General features: G+C 41.6%; 2 protein-coding genes across 2 annotated transcripts; one reads left to right on the forward strand and one right to left on the reverse strand.

Annotated features, from left to right (window-relative positions):
• Nucleotides 1–6034: 6034 nt before the first annotated feature.
• LOC116326142 (trace amine-associated receptor 13c-like) lies at nucleotides 6035–7443 on the reverse strand. The gene is made up of 2 exons (XM_031747283.2): nucleotides 7271–7443; nucleotides 6035–6842 (listed from the first exon to the last, which is right to left on the reverse strand). The coding sequence occupies exons 1-2, from the start codon at nucleotides 7441–7443 to the stop codon at nucleotides 6035–6037; spliced, it is 981 nt and encodes a 326-aa protein (XP_031603143.2).
• Nucleotides 7444–9732: 2289 nt separating this feature from the next.
• On the forward strand, nucleotides 9733–13266 carry LOC120433528 (tripartite motif-containing protein 29-like). The gene is made up of 2 exons (XM_039599809.1): nucleotides 9733–10320; nucleotides 13138–13266. Exons 1-2 carry the CDS (start codon nucleotides 9733–9735, stop codon nucleotides 13264–13266), a joined length of 717 nt encoding a protein of 238 aa, XP_039455743.1.
• The last annotated feature ends 4934 nt before the right edge of the window (nucleotides 13267–18200 follow it).

Raw genomic sequence — 18200 nt, forward strand, 5'->3', positions numbered from 1 at the left:
AAAGAAGAACCATTTTAAACGGTTGAGTTGAATCTATAATTTAAATGTTATTAATGCTTTTATGATCTCTGTGTAGAGGGCAGAGACAGGAAAATACACTTTGTGCCAAAATGAGACAGGAAGTTATGTCTTTGAAGTTGCAGCTTTTGCAGAAGTGAAACCGAAAGCAGAGTGAGTGCAAGTTAAGAGCAGGGTGTTTAGTATGCATCTATTGCGGATTAAGCCTTAAGTAGTTGTGGTAGACTGAAACAGTTGTTTATATATTTTACATATAAGTCAAGATCATTACACACAGGATGGCCTTAGCCTGGTTGGTTGCTTAAGTTGAGGTCAACTAAGGTTCAGAAAGCAGATGCAAACTCTGCACGTACAGACAGACAAATAGTGAGAGGTCATGACACGCACGCGTAGTACACAGCATGCACGCGCCCTGCACGTGCACGCACACACAAATTAGAGAGACTCATTTAGTAGGCAAGAGTTGAAATACGTTTTGCTATGGCTGCAAAGTCGAGGCGTGACGTGGTAGTCTGTTACAGGAAGTCCACCTGATCGGGAGATAAGGAGGCACTCATGGAGGCGACAGCGAGGATGGAGACAGGAAGCATCAGCCGTCGACACGAAGATGATGTTCTATGTTAAAAGTCATTGTGGTTTTGGTGTGACGTAAATCTGCCTAGTAACAGAAAAAGGGGCTGTACTATCTTAACCCCATAAAACAGTTGTCTGAATATGAGAAAGACAGTTCAACACTGATTGGGTTGTTGAACTCACACATGTGTATTCATTAAAATGCCGTCTAAATTGCACACGCCTGGATCTGTGGTTATTTATGGATTCTTCTCTCAACATTGAACCCTAACAATGGGAAGAAGAGAGGCTAGATTTAAAGGTAAGGACTGCTCAGTGGTGTTTGATCAACTGGAAATGTAAAGCTCATATGCAAGTCCTCATGTTTTTAAATAAGATTTTGGCTGTGTATATGTGTGCCTTTTTGTGTTTTTCATAATGTGCAACATGCTTCAAATCAAACTGAGGTAGACTCTTACTTAAATCCTCTGCAGGTTAGTGTAGGGTGAACAGGTTAACTCGCTGTACTGTGATGAATTTAACTGTATGAAATAAACCAGATGTAAATGTAAACACCAGAGATTCAGTGTAGTTTACAATATACAAAGGCTGAGTCAGAAATTAATTAAATAAGGTTAATGTTTATTTTAAGAAAGATCCCATTTTAATTCAATCGAAAATAAGAGTCACACTCGCGGAAACCAGTATACCCCTCTGTAACGGCATGGAATTTCTCAAGACTTTTAACCCCAGGTAGGCCAAGTATGCAGAAATGTGAGAAAACAAAAATATCTGAAGAAAATAGAACATTTAATGATGCCTGGGCAGATTTATTTGGCTTTACTTCTGAAGAAAGCGGCCTACCAGTTGGCCTAATTTGTGGATTGTCGATCTCTGGATCCACATACGTATTTGAGAAGCTATTCTCCACCATGAACTATGATAATACCAAAACCACTCAAGCCTCATAGATAACAGCTTACAGTTCTGCGTAAAGATGAAAGTGACTTCGTACAGCCCCGATTTGCAGACGCTGTGCGCAGAAGTTCTGGAGCCGAAGTACCATTGTAAACACATCACGGCAGACCCGACGATGTTTACATGAACATGCTCTTCAGCATCTCTTTATTGACCACTTTTCAAACATGGTTGCTGTACGCATACAGCTGGCTTTAGCTTTCCAGCACACAGCCCAACACATACCAACACAACAGCAGAGAGAGCACAGACTTTAAGGCGGTGAGGCGTGATTGCGGATGATGCTCAGGTGCGACCACCTCTCCTGCAGCATCACTGCAGGCCACGCCCCGCCATACACACATTAACCAGGTAAAATAAATATTTATGCAGATATTTTGCAAATATTTTTCATTTGTTAGGAGCATAGTGCTTTATTCCAATTATTTTTAAAATTCAGGTCAAGGCTCCGCTACAAGCTCCGAAAGCCCAAAGGCGATATAAGAAAGACGGCTCAGTTTTTGTTTGCTACATGGATCATTTAAATTCAGCTTTTTAATTCATTTAATGGAGACCTTCAACTGGATGTTTTTTCTTTTGTTATAATTTTTTAAGAGTTCAAAATGTGTTCATTACATAAATAAAACTTCAATTTCTTTGTAACACTTCATGGATTTCATAAGCAACACACTATAGTTCTTAAAGCATAACGGTAAAAATCAATGTATGCAGTGTTATCTTCGTTTTAGATATCAAAAAGTATTTGCGGCTCCCAGTGTTTTCTTTTCTGTGGAAACCGGGTCCAAATGGCTCTTTGGGTCTTAAAGGTTGCTGACCCCTGCCATACCCTCTCGGTGTTTAGTTGCTGGTCTACTAGCAGCTCCCCCGCTCATGCTCACCTGCCTGCCTCCCTGCCCAGCACACTAATGTTCTCAGACTGTACATTGGAAACCTACTTACCACAACCCCATTTCCAGGGTTCCTGCTCTGTACATTAACCAGTGTCAGCTCCCAACCCATGTCCACGACAGCCCCAAGGCTCCTTCATCGACTAACTCACTGCCGATTTAATGATTGACGTGTACCTCGTTCTGTGTTTTGTTGTGTGTGTGTGTGTGTGTGTGTGTGTGTGTGTGTGTTGGGGTTTTTTTTTGGGGGGGGGGGGGGGACTCATGTGGCATTTCATATTTAGGCTCCGGTTATGTAATTTCTCTGGAGTGTTCTGTTGTGCTTATGCAACGTTTCCAGGATCCAGCACATCTGAGTTTAATGTTTTTTCATAGTATGTTTAAGAGACATTCACAGTACATCCACCTGTTGATCTAGTTGAGTATTGTTATTTGAAGTTATAGCCTAAGCATAACCTGTACTTCAATACCTGCATTTAGGTTATTACCTCGAGTTAGTGAATCACACTTAGTGTCGCTCTTATTTAAGTGTCACCCTGATGTTTCTATTCTCTGTAAACAAAGTTTTGAGTTCTTTTTTTGCATTCACTTCCCGTGCCTCTAAGTGGTGTCTGTGCGCGCCATGCCAAGGCACGCCAAGCCCCTGCCTCCCATGTGACAAATCTCCAGAACTTTATAATTATGGACTTGTGCCGTCTACCTCCAGATCGCCCCCCCTGTACCTGGTTGTATTTGGGTTTTGGTTAGATTTCAGCTAATAAAAGTTCACTTTTAGTTAAAACTTTTAGTTCATCTCTCTAGTATCTGCTTTTGGGTCAGTTTCACAACCACACCAGCGTACCCTGCCGTCACATGGAGGAACTAATGCTGTGGGCCTTTGTGTCTTTGATATTGGCCTGTAAACATTACATACGTAATATTGTGCTTATGAAACAAATAGAATAGCAGTTATAGTGACAACAGAAACCACTCAAGTAATCATTCTTTAATTAAACTAAGCCATAAACTGAATACACTTAAAATCAACATTGAAGTCTAAGAGAAACTAAACTAAAAGTGATAGAAAATGTGGTCACAGTAAATGTATTTTTCTATGACTAAAATAAACCTTTTTTTTTTTTAAATCCTACTCAGTAATATTGTGCTAATGACAATATTTTTCTTTAAAGTCAATATTTAAAAAACTAAACAAAAACATGTAGGATTATATGCAACAATCTTCTACGTGAAGTAAAATGGACGGTGTGGAGGAGGTGTGGTCTCTGGCCTGTCGCAGAGGGGTGAAGCAGTGAGCTCACAGGGCGGCGCGGAGACAGGGAGCAGCAGCTGTACTGAACTGTCCTAATGAGGGAAACTGTATTTTTATTTGTTTTGCAGTGAGAGGGAGTGGGTTGGTTGAAGGGGTGACGGGGGATGAGGAGTGCCTGCGTCCTGGCTTGCTGAAACCGCAGAAAATAGCTGCACCTCAAATATACAAAAATAAGCAGTTCAAACACGTCTGTGTCATTCATTGGGTCCCGTGCTACAGACGGCTTGATTTACAGAGACTAAAATAATAATAATAATAATAATAATAATAATAATAATAATGGATTGGATTTATATAGCGCTTTTCAAGGCACCCAAAGCGCTTTACAATGCCATTATTCATTCACGCTCACATTCATACAGGACAATTGCATCTACTTACAAATTTACTTACTCAGTTTTAAAGTTTAAAACTATTTAAAACAGATTGTTCTAGAGCAGGGGTGTCCACCTCCAGGCCTCAAGGGCCGGTGTCCTGCACGTTTTAGATGTGCCCTTGATCCAGCACAGGTGATTTAAATGTCTAAATTACCTCCTCAACATGTCTTGAAGTTATCCAGAGGCCTGGTAATGAACTAATCTTTTTATTCAGGTGTTGACCATAGCTGGACTGGCCATCGGGCATACCGGGCATTGCCGGTGGGCCGGACAGTGATTTTCTTTTAATGGGCCAACGTTTTTTTTTTGTTTGTTTGTTTGTTTGGGGGTTTTTTTGTAACGGTATAAACAATGAAAGGTGGTGGATTGGCCAATTGGTCATGATCGACTCTGGGCTGGACCAATTACAGCCCTCCGGGGGGAATTTTGAGATTAATGAAAATGTCCGGGTTTTCCTATGTGAAATGTTATCCCCGAGCTGCTGGCTGCTTTGTGAGTTGTTCTGCACTCACAGATGGGACAGACAGCGCACAGCAGCGCCTGGCGATGTTTAAAAGCACGACTGTAGCTTTTCAGACGAACTGCAAAAGAAATTTCCCTCGTGCCGTCCCGTGTACTGGTAATTTTTCTTATACAGATGAGGCCTTATTTATGTACCATTATTTCATTCCATTGGTTTTTAAGTTATTTCTTTGCCCTTGTTGACATGTAAAAGCCTATATCATATTTTTTATTTCACCATTCATTAACCGCACAGAGAAGGCCTCGTTTAAATATGTTAACATTTTCTTTAAGCAAACAGTATTATTAAAGTTCTTCATGACTGGGCCAAGTGTCCTCTTTATGGAAATCAAAATATGGTCACCCTAATTTAATATTACTTTCTAGTATCAGCTGACGTTTGCTGGAACCACAGCCATAAAGGTGCTGGTCAACACACAGTCAACACACAGTTTCCCTCTCAACAGATATCCAAACCGATATCTGGTGAGAGGGAAACATGAAACTCAGGAGATGTCCTTACTGAATCATCAGAGCTGAACAGGTGATGGAGAAACAGGTTTACCTTTTAGTTGACATGAATGAGTTGAAGTTATGAACTGTTTCTGAGAGACAAATAACACCAGGATCCTTTTCTGTGCAGCTGACAGCTGGTAACTGTGCAGGGGCGGGTCTAGCAAAGTTTTGCCAGGGGGCCAGGTAGAGCATTAACAGGAAAGGGGACACAAAGAAATACTTTTCTTTCTTACTCTCATGTAAAATGTCTAGGTTTTAATAAATACAACCGAATCTTACAACCAAAGTGGTCATCTGATGTAAAATATATAAAAATTCATTATTGTATATAGTAAATATTAAGTCTAATATATGCCCTAATAAGCTATAGTACTTTTTCCTTTGGGAAGGTACCATGTGTACAGTCAGCAATTCTGTTGCAGAAAGATGTTGAATCTATTTAATTACTGTAGAAAAATAATTGGTTTCTGTGCATTTGTTTTACCCTGGCAATAAATTAAAGTCGATTACGTTGATTAAGCATCATGGACGCGGAGGGTGGGGGTGGTTCCTATTTTTTGCTGGGAGTTGGCAACCCTCCTAGATGGCTACATGTAATTATTGTCTGATATTTCCGGTAAGTACTGTTTAAAATATCAGAATAGGGAGGATGGTGTAGGTTTAAGTTTATTAGATTGATACATATATACCAACAAGACGGTGTACATCACTGTCACAACAGCATTTGTTTTCATTCAAAGGCTTTATGGCTTTTCCTATAATACCTGGTGGGCCGGTCTCTATTCAAAATGCCCGGGCTGATTTTTTGTCCCAGTCCAGTCCTGGTGTTGACCCAGGGTGAGATCTAAAACCTGCAGGACACTGGCCCTAAAGGCCTGGAGTTGGACACCCCTGTTCTACAGTATACTGACCTCACAAGAACCAGTCTGCAGGATCTGTAGAGTGACAATTAGTGTAACAGTTTTTCTAAACCAAGGGTAGAACATTGCATAGATCAGAGGATTTAGAGAGGAATTTAAGAAAAACAGACCAAACACAATAGATGGTACTGAGCTATAGTTATCCCTTGCAAACGAGATGCAGTAGTATGGGCAAGAGCACAGTAGAAACACAACTACAAGAATCCCAAGAGTCCTGGCTGCTTTCAACTCAGATTTGTTAGTTTGATTCAATGAACGCTGAAGTGCGACAGTTGTAACATGAGAGCGCATGGCGCGAGCCTGAGACACAGCCACCACAAACACTCTCATATACAGAACTATGATGACAGTAACTGGAACAAAATAGGATAAAACAAGGTCAACAATCCCTACAACAACACTGACAACCAGGACACACTCTCCGTAGCAAGAACTATACCTGCCTGGTTCAATCAGAGAGTCTTTTGCATAAAGACTGATGTAGAAAATGGCATAAAACCAACATAGACAAACACTTAGTTTGACTCTCGCCACAGTAATTCTGGTGGGATAATGCAGAGGGTAACAAATAGCCACATAACGGTCAACTGATATTAGAACTATGTTCCCTATTGAAGCACAGGTAACGTTGCCAGTAAGGAAAATATAAACAGAACACATAAGATCACCAAGTACCCAGCAGGTCATGCCTCTAACAATTTCTAATGGCATCAATAGGAGGCCCACAAGAAAGTCTGAAACAGCCAGAGAGAGGAGGAGGATGTTAGTGGGTGTGTGAAGCTGCCTGCAGAGAAACAAAAAATATATAATGCACATTATTAATGTCAAACTGTTTTATTTAAAATTCCAATATTCAAAACATAATCATGCTTTAAATATCCTAAGAATGTGCCAGATTCACCAAATCATTGTCTTAAAGTTTTGAAAACTGTAATTACAGCAAAGAAATTAATCTGATGTCTGATGTTGGTAAGTTTGATGATAGTTGAAAGCAGCAGTGTTAATGTCATGTGTAAATCATAACAAGATGTCTTTAGTGAAAATATTTCAATATTAAAACATGATTAGGTTTTATCAACTTAGTCATAACTGAGCGAGATATATTTATCTATTGCACTTCTTTCTTCTTCTTTCTAGCTAATTCCACTGATCTAAATTTTCACATATGTAGGAATTTAAAGCTGTAGTTTTCAATGAACGGTTAATTCATGCCTGAAGTGGGAGACTGAGATGATGACCAGAAGGTTTAGAGCAGCAGTGATCAGAGAAATGCAGAACAGCACAATGTACAGCAGTACAGCTTTGGACCAGTGAAGTGTCGTCCTCCTGCAGGAACTGTTGAGGAGTTCTGGAAAGCAAAGCTCAGCTTCATTTTGTATCTCCATCAGCAGCTGACTGATCAGATGTCGGCCTTGCAGAGCTGTTAATATGCCCCCACACACACACACAAATACAGAGACAGGAAACAATCAAACAGGAGCAATACAGTACTGTAGAAAACAAAAATTGTATGACCTTTGACCCCTTCAGGTACTTAGAGTGGTCATACAAGTGCAGCACATGAGTCCAGTCCTGAATGTTATGAACCCACTGGTGGGTCTGTGTCATCAAGTGACAGCTCTGACTGAAGGACTTTGAGGCTCTCCCTCACCTTTTCTCACAGGTGTTGTGGAATAAGGAATATTTTACTGCTACTTATGCTTATTATCATTATCATTGCATTAATTAACTTTGCATTAAGTCATGATCATTGCATTAAACCATATGATAATCATTTTATTGAAACAGTTATTGAAGCTGCCAACATTACATTAAAGTCTATATTGCAGGTGTTATCATAATCACATAATACTCTTTTATTGCAGGTGGAAAGGTAATCATTTATATACACATTGCAGTTTGGTGCTTATCAAAGAGTTGTGGCTCAGTCAATTAATTAGAAGGTTGAAAGCTCCGTTGGGTGTGAATGTCCCGGCGAAACATGGAGTAAGTGGCTTGGAGCTATGGAAGGTTCAATGCATGCACGCTTACAAAACACATATAATACATTTAATCAAGAAACAGGCTGGAGTGAAGGCCTGAATGTATTCAGCTTCTTGTTGTATTTGAGTTTGCCCAGTTACAGGTGACAGAAGAGGTGGCCAGATGACTGCCATCCCCAAGGACCATCTGGAGGATGCAGTGAGTGGCCTTATATGGAAAATGTGATAGAGACAGGAACTTCTATGTCTATTTTAGCTTATGAAAATGAATATTTACTGTATCTGATATATCACAATCTTTGTAAACGCATGAGGGGGCGTCAACCCTGATGAATCAAAAGCAATCTGAAGTGTCTTTTTGGGTGGAGTCCTACAACTGATGTTTGGCAGTTCGTACCTCCCCGCATGTGTATTCAATAAACTCTTCCGTTTGATTGCATCCTTCTGGGCCTTTGGTATTTTGTTTTGGATCTCAGTATCGGGACAGTGTGAACATGTGAAAATGAGACATAATAATGTTCACAGAAATATATATTTACCTCATATATGTTGGGGAAAAGCTTTTTTCTGACAGGCTCCATCAAAATAAGCAGCAGTATAACACAATCCACCTCTTTATCATGCGCAAACAAACAAATCACCCACACTAATCCACAGAGTATCAGTAAATCCATTGCACTATTTATATGTTCATAAATCATGCCAATACTCGAAACACTTCCTGAATCAACGAGGCTTCAAACATCATCAGTGACATTACATGGCCAAAAAAACCACAAGAGCCGCTTCTCTAAGCAGTTTCAAGATTTCTTGAAGCATTGGCACAGTACAACCCATCACTAATAATCACTCATCTGTGATGACTCATCCACTACTTAAGGCTAAAGATTTCCCTCAGTTGCTGACAGATTGATGCTCCTACTTTGGTAGTGTAGTTTGACCATCATGTTCTGTGTTTTTTGGGTTTGTGAGAAATTCAATATTCTTAATTCAGTCTTTACCAGAGATGGACAGTAACATGTTACAAGTAACACAAGTATTTTACAAGTACAAGTATTTTGTACAATCCGGCCAACTCTACCAAGTTTGTGCGTTTGTGGGTTTTTTTTCCTTCTGACCATATGCAGCTTTAGACACCATCCTGTCAGCGTCCTTATACTTATCACCACGCTGTGTTTATGCGCTGAAAGAAAAATTATTTCCTTATAAGTAAAACCGATTCTTAAGTGCAATTTCACCAAATCATTGACATAAGGCATTTTGTAGAAGTTAAGTTACAAGTTACCAAGGTTAGCTAGGACAGTTTTTACTGCATACTGTAGATCAAACATAACACACCCTAGCACTCATAAAATATGCATTTTATGACTTGTTGGCGGGTCCCTTTACAGATCTGTCTGCATCAGGATGGATCTAAACAACATGGTGTAAATGCAGTTGCTGGTGAGCCTCATTTCCTGTATGAGATGAAAAAGAGCAGAGATCTGTTCCCCTTCAGAGCACAGAGGTTGTTTCTGTTCAGAGAAAGTCAAACTGTCTGACGGTCACTGAGAGACGGTGAAACGGCACAGCACATGAATCAAATGGACCAAACAAAATTCTGCTGTTCAGTCTGTTTGGCTCTAGAAACTCTACAGCTGCCCTCAGTGCAGAGAGACCTTCACCCCGAGGCCTGTCCTGGTGAAAATCACCATGTTAGCAGATTTAGTGGAGGAACTGAAGAAGACTGGACTCCAGGCTGCTCCTGCTGATCACTGTTATGCTGGACCTGAAGATGTGGCCTGTGATGTCTGCACTGGAAGAAAAATGAAAGCCTTCAAGTCCTGTTTAGTCTGTCTGGCATCTTACTGCGAGAAACACCTTCAGCCTCATTATGATGTGGTTCCATTAAAGAAACACAAGCTGGTGGAGCCCTCCAAGAAGCTCCAGGAGAACATCTGCTCTCGTCATGATGAGGTGATGAAGATGTTCTGCCGTACTGATCAGCAGAGTATCCGTTATCTCTGCCCTGTGGATGAACATAAAGACCATGACACAGTCTCAGCTGCAGCAGAAAGGACTGATAGGCAGAGAGAGCTGGAGGTGAGTCGACAATACATCCAGCAGAGAATCCAGGACAGAGAGAAAGATGTGAAGCTGCTTCAACAGGTGATGGATCCCATCAATCAGTCTGCTGATAAAACAATGGAGCACAGTGAGAAGATCTTCACTGAGGTGATTCATCTCATCCAGAAAAGATCTGATGTAAAGCAGCAGATCAGATCCCTGCAGGAAACTGAAGTGAGTCGAGTCAAAGAGCTTCAGGTGAAGCTGGAGCAGGAGATTACTGAGCTGAAGAGGAAAGATGCTGAGCTTAAGCAGCTCTCACATACAGAGGATCACATCCAGTTTCTACACAACTACCCCTCACTGTCAGCACTCAGTGTGTCATCCAGCATCAATACCCATCCTCTGAGGTACTTTGACATAGCTGCTGTCACATCCTCAGAGGTCAGAGATAAACTACAGAACATTCTGAGAGAGGAATGGACAAACATCTCACTGACAGTCACTGAAGTGGATGTTTTACTGTCTGATCCACCGGAGCCAAAGACCAGAGCTGGATTCTTAAAATATTCACGTGAAATCACACTGGATCCAAACACAGCAAACAAACATTTGTTATTACAGAGGGGAGCAGAAAAGCAACAGCAATGAAACAACAGCTGTCTTATCCTGATCATCCAGACAGATTCACTGTATGGTGTCACGTCCTGAGTAGAGAGTCTGACTGGACGTTGTTACTGGGAGGTGGAGTGGAGAGGGAGATGAGTTTACGTAGCAGTTGCATACAAGAATATTAGCAGAGCAGGGAATGAATGTAGGTTTGGACGTAATGACAAATCCTGGGCGTTAGATTGTAACAACAGTTACACATTTCGGTACAACAACATCCAAACTCCCGTTTCAGGTCCTCAGTCCTCCAGAGTAGGCGTGTACCTGGATCACAGAGCAGGTATTTTGTCCTTCTACAGCATCTCTGAAACCATGACTCTCCTCCACAGAGTCCAGACCACATTTACTCAGCCACTCTATGCTGGACTTTGGCTTTACTATGATTATGGAGACTCTGCTTAGTTTATTAAACTGAAATAGACTGAAGTCTTTCATGTAAATCTGTTTCATTTCTGCACTGCACAGAGATCAGCTGTCAGTCAAACATTATGGGTGGTATCCCGACATCTTCTAGATGTTCTCTTGATGTTTTGGACTTTTTAAAGAAGATCTTTCCTGTGACTGTTTATGCAGACTACCACTGCTCATCATGATTTTTATTTGAAAAAATATTTCTCCACATGAAAAGGTAAACTTAAAAATGAGTAAAAATGACGGGGAAGAGCAGAGCACAAAGAATTCACTGTAGCTTGATTCAAACATCTTCCCAGATTGTGATAACTTCATATATCAATTAAATTTTTTAGTCATAGTGCCCACCCCAAGCATAACATGCTTACACCCTTAAGAAAATTAATACAATTTACATAACTGTTCCCTGTTTATAATAATAATAATAATAATGATAATAATGGATTGCATTTATGTAGCGCTTTTCTAGGCACCCAAAGCGCTTTACAATTCCACTATTCGTTCACTCTCACATTGACACACTGGTGGAGGCAAGCTACAGTTGTAGCCACAGTTGCCCTGGGGCAGACTGACAGAAGCGAGGCTGCCATATCACGCCATCGGCCCCTCTGGCCAACACTGTTGTTATGATACAGGGTAGCAAGCATGGAGGCATAGTTTGTCACATCATATCCAAAATGTGTTCTCTTAGAGAGGTATTTGAGGTACATGGAGTGATATACCACTTAGTGCGGTTTTCACTCACTTTTCGCGGACACGTGGTCTTCTTATGGAAAAAAATTGTCTGGACTGTATTTGGTTTTAGTCTTCACTTATAACCACACACACCTGTGCGCTCTTTTAGCAACTGTGGTCGACTAAATGCCTCGAATGCATCAGGGCTAAAATGGTGAGAACATAGCCATCTTCCCATTGCTTTCTTCTTTTTTTCTCATGAGGAAAGCTGTGCAGACTTACATCTGTTCCTTTGTTGCCCTTTGACTCGAAATTACAACCAAAAGCTGCACAATATGTGTGAGGAGTTTCCCTGTAATGCAACTCAGATTGGAATAAATGACACTCAGACAGGTTTTACAAATTAACGTGCACACGGGTGAGAGCTCGAAGGAGACACACACTGGAGCAGTTGTCAGCCTTTATTTATACTCAAGCATGTTTGCGTCTCAGAAACATACAGGAAGAGATAACATACAACTGTGCAGGCTTCCTGCAGAGCTTGCACAGCGTGCAGGCTTCCTGCTGAGCTTGCACAACCTAACTTCCTGTTGAGCTTGCACAACGTAACTTCTCTAGTAAAAAAGAGCAAACACATCTAGAAAACCTTAAATGAAATGTACTTCTAAACATAAACATAATAAAATCTTTCAACATTCCCTCCTGTTGTTTGATCTTTTCTCCTATATATATATACACATAGCAACTCACTAACACTGTATCAGTCTATGGCCACTTGTAAAACATTTTTAGCCAGGACATCATTAATTAGTGGGTTTTGTGAGTATGTTATATCCAAATGTCTATCTCATTATCATCTTCTTCATTCTGTGGTAGGGTGATGTAAGCATTAATTGAAGCAGTTACCATTTTTGACACCATGTTCTTCAAACAAGGTATGACGCATGAAGTGGAAAGACACAATAACAATAGTAGAACACCAACGAAAACAAGTCCTTTAATCAGCAGGGACTTCCAAGAGCCGCTTAACAACCACGTGAGCCAGTCTTCTGTGTTTGTAACATAGTCTTGTTGTTGTGCATCCCTGAGTTGTCTAAGTGTGTTCAGAGCATCAGTCATGTTGGATGAGTGTACATTATCTGGAATGTATGTGCAGCATGTGTTGTTAAAGAGGACACATAGTCCTCCTTTCTCAGCGAGAATCATGTCTAATGCTACCCTGTGTTGCATTACTGCAATGCGCAGAGCGTCAATTTCTTGATTCTGTTTGTCGTTGATTTTACATGAAGCGTTCAGAAAAAGTCCAAAACGGTAGTCCAACATCTCGATACGCAGGGCATGTTTCCCAACTCCGACCCATGGGAACAGGGCATGTACCACTTTCTGTCCAGTGGTCCAGAGCTTGAAATCCTGGGGGACATCTGATCCCCAAATCGGGTCGTGTGGTTGTACTGCAGAGACGTCTCGTCGTTGTCGTCGAGGCATCGTAGTGTTTCCCACAGTTATTTTGAAGGTGTGATCTGATATGAAGATGGGAGCGCAAACTCCGGTCCAGCCTGGGGGTAGTATGAAATAAGCACGTTGTCCACATAGCCAGGCCATTCCTTGCACCCAGTAAGTGCCGTTAGAGCGGTTGGCTGTGTTCACAGGGGCACCTTCTCCGTTTCCAGCGGTCTGATTACAATTAGTGGTGTTTCCAAGCGGTCTGTTACCGTTGTCTTGCCGGTAGCACATGGAGTGGTTCTTCCCTGGGGTTTGGTCCAAGAACACTGGGAAGTGAATGGATGTGTTCCGGTTCGTCACACGTTGAAGTTGATCCAGAAAAGTTGATCACACGTTCCATTATCTAATCCAGCGTTTTCAGTGGTGATCAACTCATATTGTGGTGGTCCCGTAAACATACTAAACAGGTTAAGCGAGTGAATGGTAGAGCTTGTCTCATTAATGATGATTTTCTTATGTTGATAGCCAATGCCCATGAAACTGGCAGCGCACTTGGCTTGTGTTTTATTCATGTAGTCTCCATAAAAGGTGGGATGTGTCGAGGTGCTTGGCATGTGGGAGCAGATGTAACATGCAGTGTTGTTAGGCTCTCCTTAGTTCTGTCATGTGCGTAGCGATACCATGCGTTATTCATCCATGGGTGAATATGGTCTTGCGTCATGTCACAGAGGTGTGAGTTGTCATGTGTCCATCTTGTCTGCAGGTGGTGGTGTTCATCTTCTTTCTTTCGGGTGAGTGTCAATAAACTCACCAGGAGTGCAACACTAGCCACTAGGAGGACGAGCGTCTTCATGATGACCAGACACACCTGTGACCTCTGATGAGTAGACTACCGGGCGAGAAGTAGAGGCGGGGTGTGCCGATCAGCCCTCCTTCACCAATAGATCACCAGGAGTTAGGGGTGTCGGCGTCTAAGCGTCTAGGTTGTCACTCACTTTTTGCAGTGGCTTTGATGAATCCAGGACGGTCTTTCTGCTATTTTGCAGGCAGTTGGTGTGGTGAGTAGCACTTGATAAGGACCTTCCCACCTTGGTGAGCTCCAGTTTTTCCTTTGGAGTACTTTGATCAGGATCCAATCACCTGGTTTCAACCTGCAAGACACTGGAGAGATATCACTCGGCAGTTGGTTGTTTAGTCCAATCTCTTTATTTTCAAGCAATTTAGTCATCCATTCAGCTAGTGTAGTTTCTCTTATTGACTTATCTATGGGCTCACTTGTAATTGGGAGTGGAAATGGTCTACCGTGAATGATTTCAAAGGTGTGAGTTTCTGAGAACTTTGTGTCAGTCTCATCCACATTTTACCAGGCCTATACACTCAGGCCATGGTCTCCCTGTTTCTTCCATGCATTTTCTCAGTCTCTGTTTTATCGTGCCATTAGTTCTTTCCACTAGTCCGGCACTTTGAGGGTGGTAAGAACAGTGGTGTTTGATACTGAATCCTAGTGCTTCAGAGACCTTGCTAATTACTTCATTAACAAAATGTGTCCCATTGTCTGATCTTATCAGAGTGGGGATGCCATATGTTGGAATGAAATGGTTGCACAAACATTTTGCTACTGAGATGGCGTCTGCTTTTTTTACTGGATAAATTTCTGGCCATTTTGAAAATACGTCTATAATCACTAGAGCGTATTTTGAGCCTTGGCATTCATTTAGTTCAATAAAATCCATGTGGATTGTATGAAAAGGATGAGGTGGTGTGGGAAAGTTACCTCTTCTTGGTCTGAGGTTTCCTGTGCATTATGTTTTGGCAAATCATGCATGTTCTGACAAATTCCTTTGCTGAATTTTCGAAATTTTGAGTAAAGAAATGTTTAGAAAGTATAGCTATCATTCCTCCTGTTGACACATGAGTGAAACCGTGTGTCACTAATGCTGCTGTTTTGTGTAGGGATTTTGGTAGTATTGGTTTACCATTACAAGTCATCAAATCATTTTCTAGCTGTGCGCCACATTTTAACCATTTCTTTTGTTCTGCAGTTGGTGCGGCTTTTTGTTCGTTTTAAGCACATCAAGTGGTATTTGCATTGAGGATTCAGACATTAATGTGTCTATTGTTTGTTGTGCTGCTGCTTTTTATGGCTTGATCTCATGAGTTATTGCCTTTAGTGACCTCTGAGTTGTCCTTCTGGTGTGCAGCACATTTACATAATGCTAACTGTTTTGGCAATGTTATCACTTCCAACAGTGCCTTTAAAAGATTTCCATGTTCCACGCAAGTGGACGTTGCTTTTCCCCGAAGGCCTGCGTTAAAACAGCCTTCATGTAGCCTGCACCTCTGTCTACATGCAAGTAGAAAGGTTTGTCATAATCTGGCAATGCTAAAACTGTACGTGTTTGGAGTGCGAGTTTTAGGTTGCTGAACACTTTTTCTGCTTCTGGTGTCCATTCTAATTTATCTTTCAATGCTAGATTTTTACCATAAATTAGATTCTGCAAAGGCTGAGCTAAGGAAGCATATTCAGGTATCCAACTTCTACAATAATTGCAAAGACCTAAAAAGCTCATCATTTGTTGCTTGGTGAGTGGTTTTGGAGCATTTTGTACTGCTAGTTTTCTGCTGTCTAACAGTGTTTTCCTTCCCTGTGAGTGTGTGTCCGAGGTATGTGACCTTTGGGCTCCACAGTTGTAGTTTGTGCTGTGAGACTTTATGGCCCTGCTCAACTAAATGGTGTAACACTGTCATTGTGTTTGCTTTGCAGTCTGCTTGTGTGTTCCCTGTGATGAGTATATCATCTACATACAAGAGAAACTGCCTTGTGCTGGGAGTGTGCACAGTGACATGGACTTTTTAGAGCCTCTGCGTACAGGGTGGGGCTGTTCTGAAAGCCCTGAGGTAACCTTGTGCATGTGTATTTTTGACTCTCAAAGGTGAACCCGAACAGATGCTGCGAGTCAGGGTGCAGTGGTACAGAAAAGAATGCATTTGACAGATCTATAACTGAAAACCACTGTTCCTTGGGGGTCACTTGATTCAGGAGTGTGTGGATTTGCTACCACAGGCGGGATTTGTTCTGTTACTTCATTTATTGCTCTGAGGTCATGTACTAGACGGTACTTTCCCGTATTTGCTTTTTTCACTGGGAAAATAGGTGTGTTACAGGTTACTTTAGTTGTTTTTATTAAGATGCCTGCCTTTTCCATGTCTGCAATTACTGGTTTTATTCCTGCTTTGGCTTCTGTTGTGAGGGGATACTGCGGTTTTACTGGCCTGTAAGTTGTGGTAGTTTTACTACAACAGGATCTGTTCCTTTAATTAGTCCCACGTCTGTTGGTCCTATAGACCACAGCTTTGCAGGTAGTTCTTCTAGTTCTGGATGTTGCTCTAAAAGAGTGTGTATCAATCCTCACTAACTTCATGCATGTGTGCATCTGCGCAGTCAGTCATGTGGGTTGCTGGCTGTGTTGTGAGTACCCACCCTAATGTGTACCTCATACATCCTGTTCTACAGCCCTGAAACCACCCGTCATGTGTTTCTTCAGTTTTCTCATATCTGTCCCTTTCAACCTGAGTGAGGATCATTTCAAATCTTTCCAGTCTGTATTGTCATTATGCTACTGACACATGTGGTTTTGGCATCCTGTTTAGCTCTTGTACCTTTTCTGGCTGTATTACAGAACACACTGCGTTGCCGCTTTGGGTAACATAAAGGTGTTGCAGTGTGAGTTTCATGGTCCTAGTCTGTGCACTTGTTGGTCATAGATGGAGTCATGACCTGGGCTTTGTTTGAACCTTAAGGTGTTGTGGTAATCAGTAAAGTCTAGCTTTCTTGAATGAGTTGGCAAATAGCGGTTTGCTATATGCTGCAAGGGTTCTAATGGAGGCAGGTCTAGTGTCCAATAATAGTGGGGTTCACCCTGTCCTTCACACACAGTAAGCTGACGGGCCTCAGGACTTTGCTCTTCATGCAACATTAGTTTAGCATACATGCCCTCTGGCCCTGGCACTACACCGATCTTTAGTTTTTCTAAAGCATCTCTCCCTAAAAGGTTGACTGGGCAGGATGGGTCATATATACATTGGTTCTTACAACTTCTGCCGCTTTCTTTGTGTACTAGCAACAATCCTTCTGTTAATGATTTAACACTGGTGTGGCCTGACGCAGATTTAACTATCAGGGTGTCACTTGAGTATTTTAAATTTTTGGGCTTTTGATTTAACACGGTTTTACATGCTCCAGTGTCACAGAACATGGTTATAGGTTGGCCACTGACATGGATTGTTGCTATGTTGAAAATTTCTGTTTCCTCTTCTGTTTCCTGTTCTAGTCACTTACTCTGATCCTCACTTCTATTCCTACAGTCTCTTGCAAAGTGTCCTTCCTTTCCGCAGTTATAACAGCGATTGTCTCTATCATTTTTGTCCCTTCTATCTCCTCTGAAACCTGCTCTTCTCCTTCCTTTGTTCCTCTGCTGTCCCTGTCTCTGTCCTCTGTATCCACCAGCAAATGCCACGAATCCTGTTTCAGGATCCACAGTGAAAACACCTCCTTTCTTTCTTTTTTAGCACTCGGGTTGCATGTTCTGCATACTGCAGAGCATCTGTTAGGTTACCGGTGTTCATTGTCACCCAGTGTTTTTCAACATTGAAGTCTGATGCTGTCTCGGCTTCCTTTTGTTTTACTTCTCCTATTTTTGCGTAATCTGCTCTGGGGGCCAGGCGGACTCTAATCCGCTCATACAAGTGTGTTATGGCAGTTTGTAAGTCAGCAGATACAGGAGCTAGGGCCCTACCATGTTCGTCTGATCCTGTAAAATCTTCCTCACTGTTCCCATTTTAATCCTAACAAGTCTTGTATCACTTGGAGCATTTCATGGCCATTTAAATACCACTGTCTTCTAATTAACTCGACA

The sequence above is a fragment of the Oreochromis aureus genome, linkage group 16, assembly GCF_013358895.1.
Source record: "Oreochromis aureus strain Israel breed Guangdong linkage group 16, ZZ_aureus, whole genome shotgun sequence".
NCBI lineage: Eukaryota > Metazoa > Chordata > Actinopteri > Cichliformes > Cichlidae > Oreochromis > Oreochromis aureus.

What these genes read in the sequence shown, in the direction of transcription:
- LOC116326142 (XM_031747283.2), bottom strand. Translation starts at nt 7,443, where the DNA reads ATGGAGATACAAAATGAAGCTGAGCTTTGCTTTCCAGAACTCCTCAAC. An exon ending in ATCTCAGTCTCCCACTTCAG is followed by an intron (nt 6,843 to 7,270) that starts GCATGAATTAAC and finishes GTTTCTCTGCAG; the next exon opens with GCAGCTTCACACACCCACTA.
- LOC120433528 (XM_039599809.1), top strand. Translation starts at nt 9,733, where the DNA reads ATGTTAGCAGATTTAGTGGAGGAACTGAAGAAGACTGGACTCCAGGCT. An exon ending in GATCCCTGCAGGAAACTGAA is followed by an intron (nt 10,321 to 13,137) that starts GTGAGTCGAGTC and finishes TGAAGCGTTCAG; the next exon opens with AAAAAGTCCAAAACGGTAGT.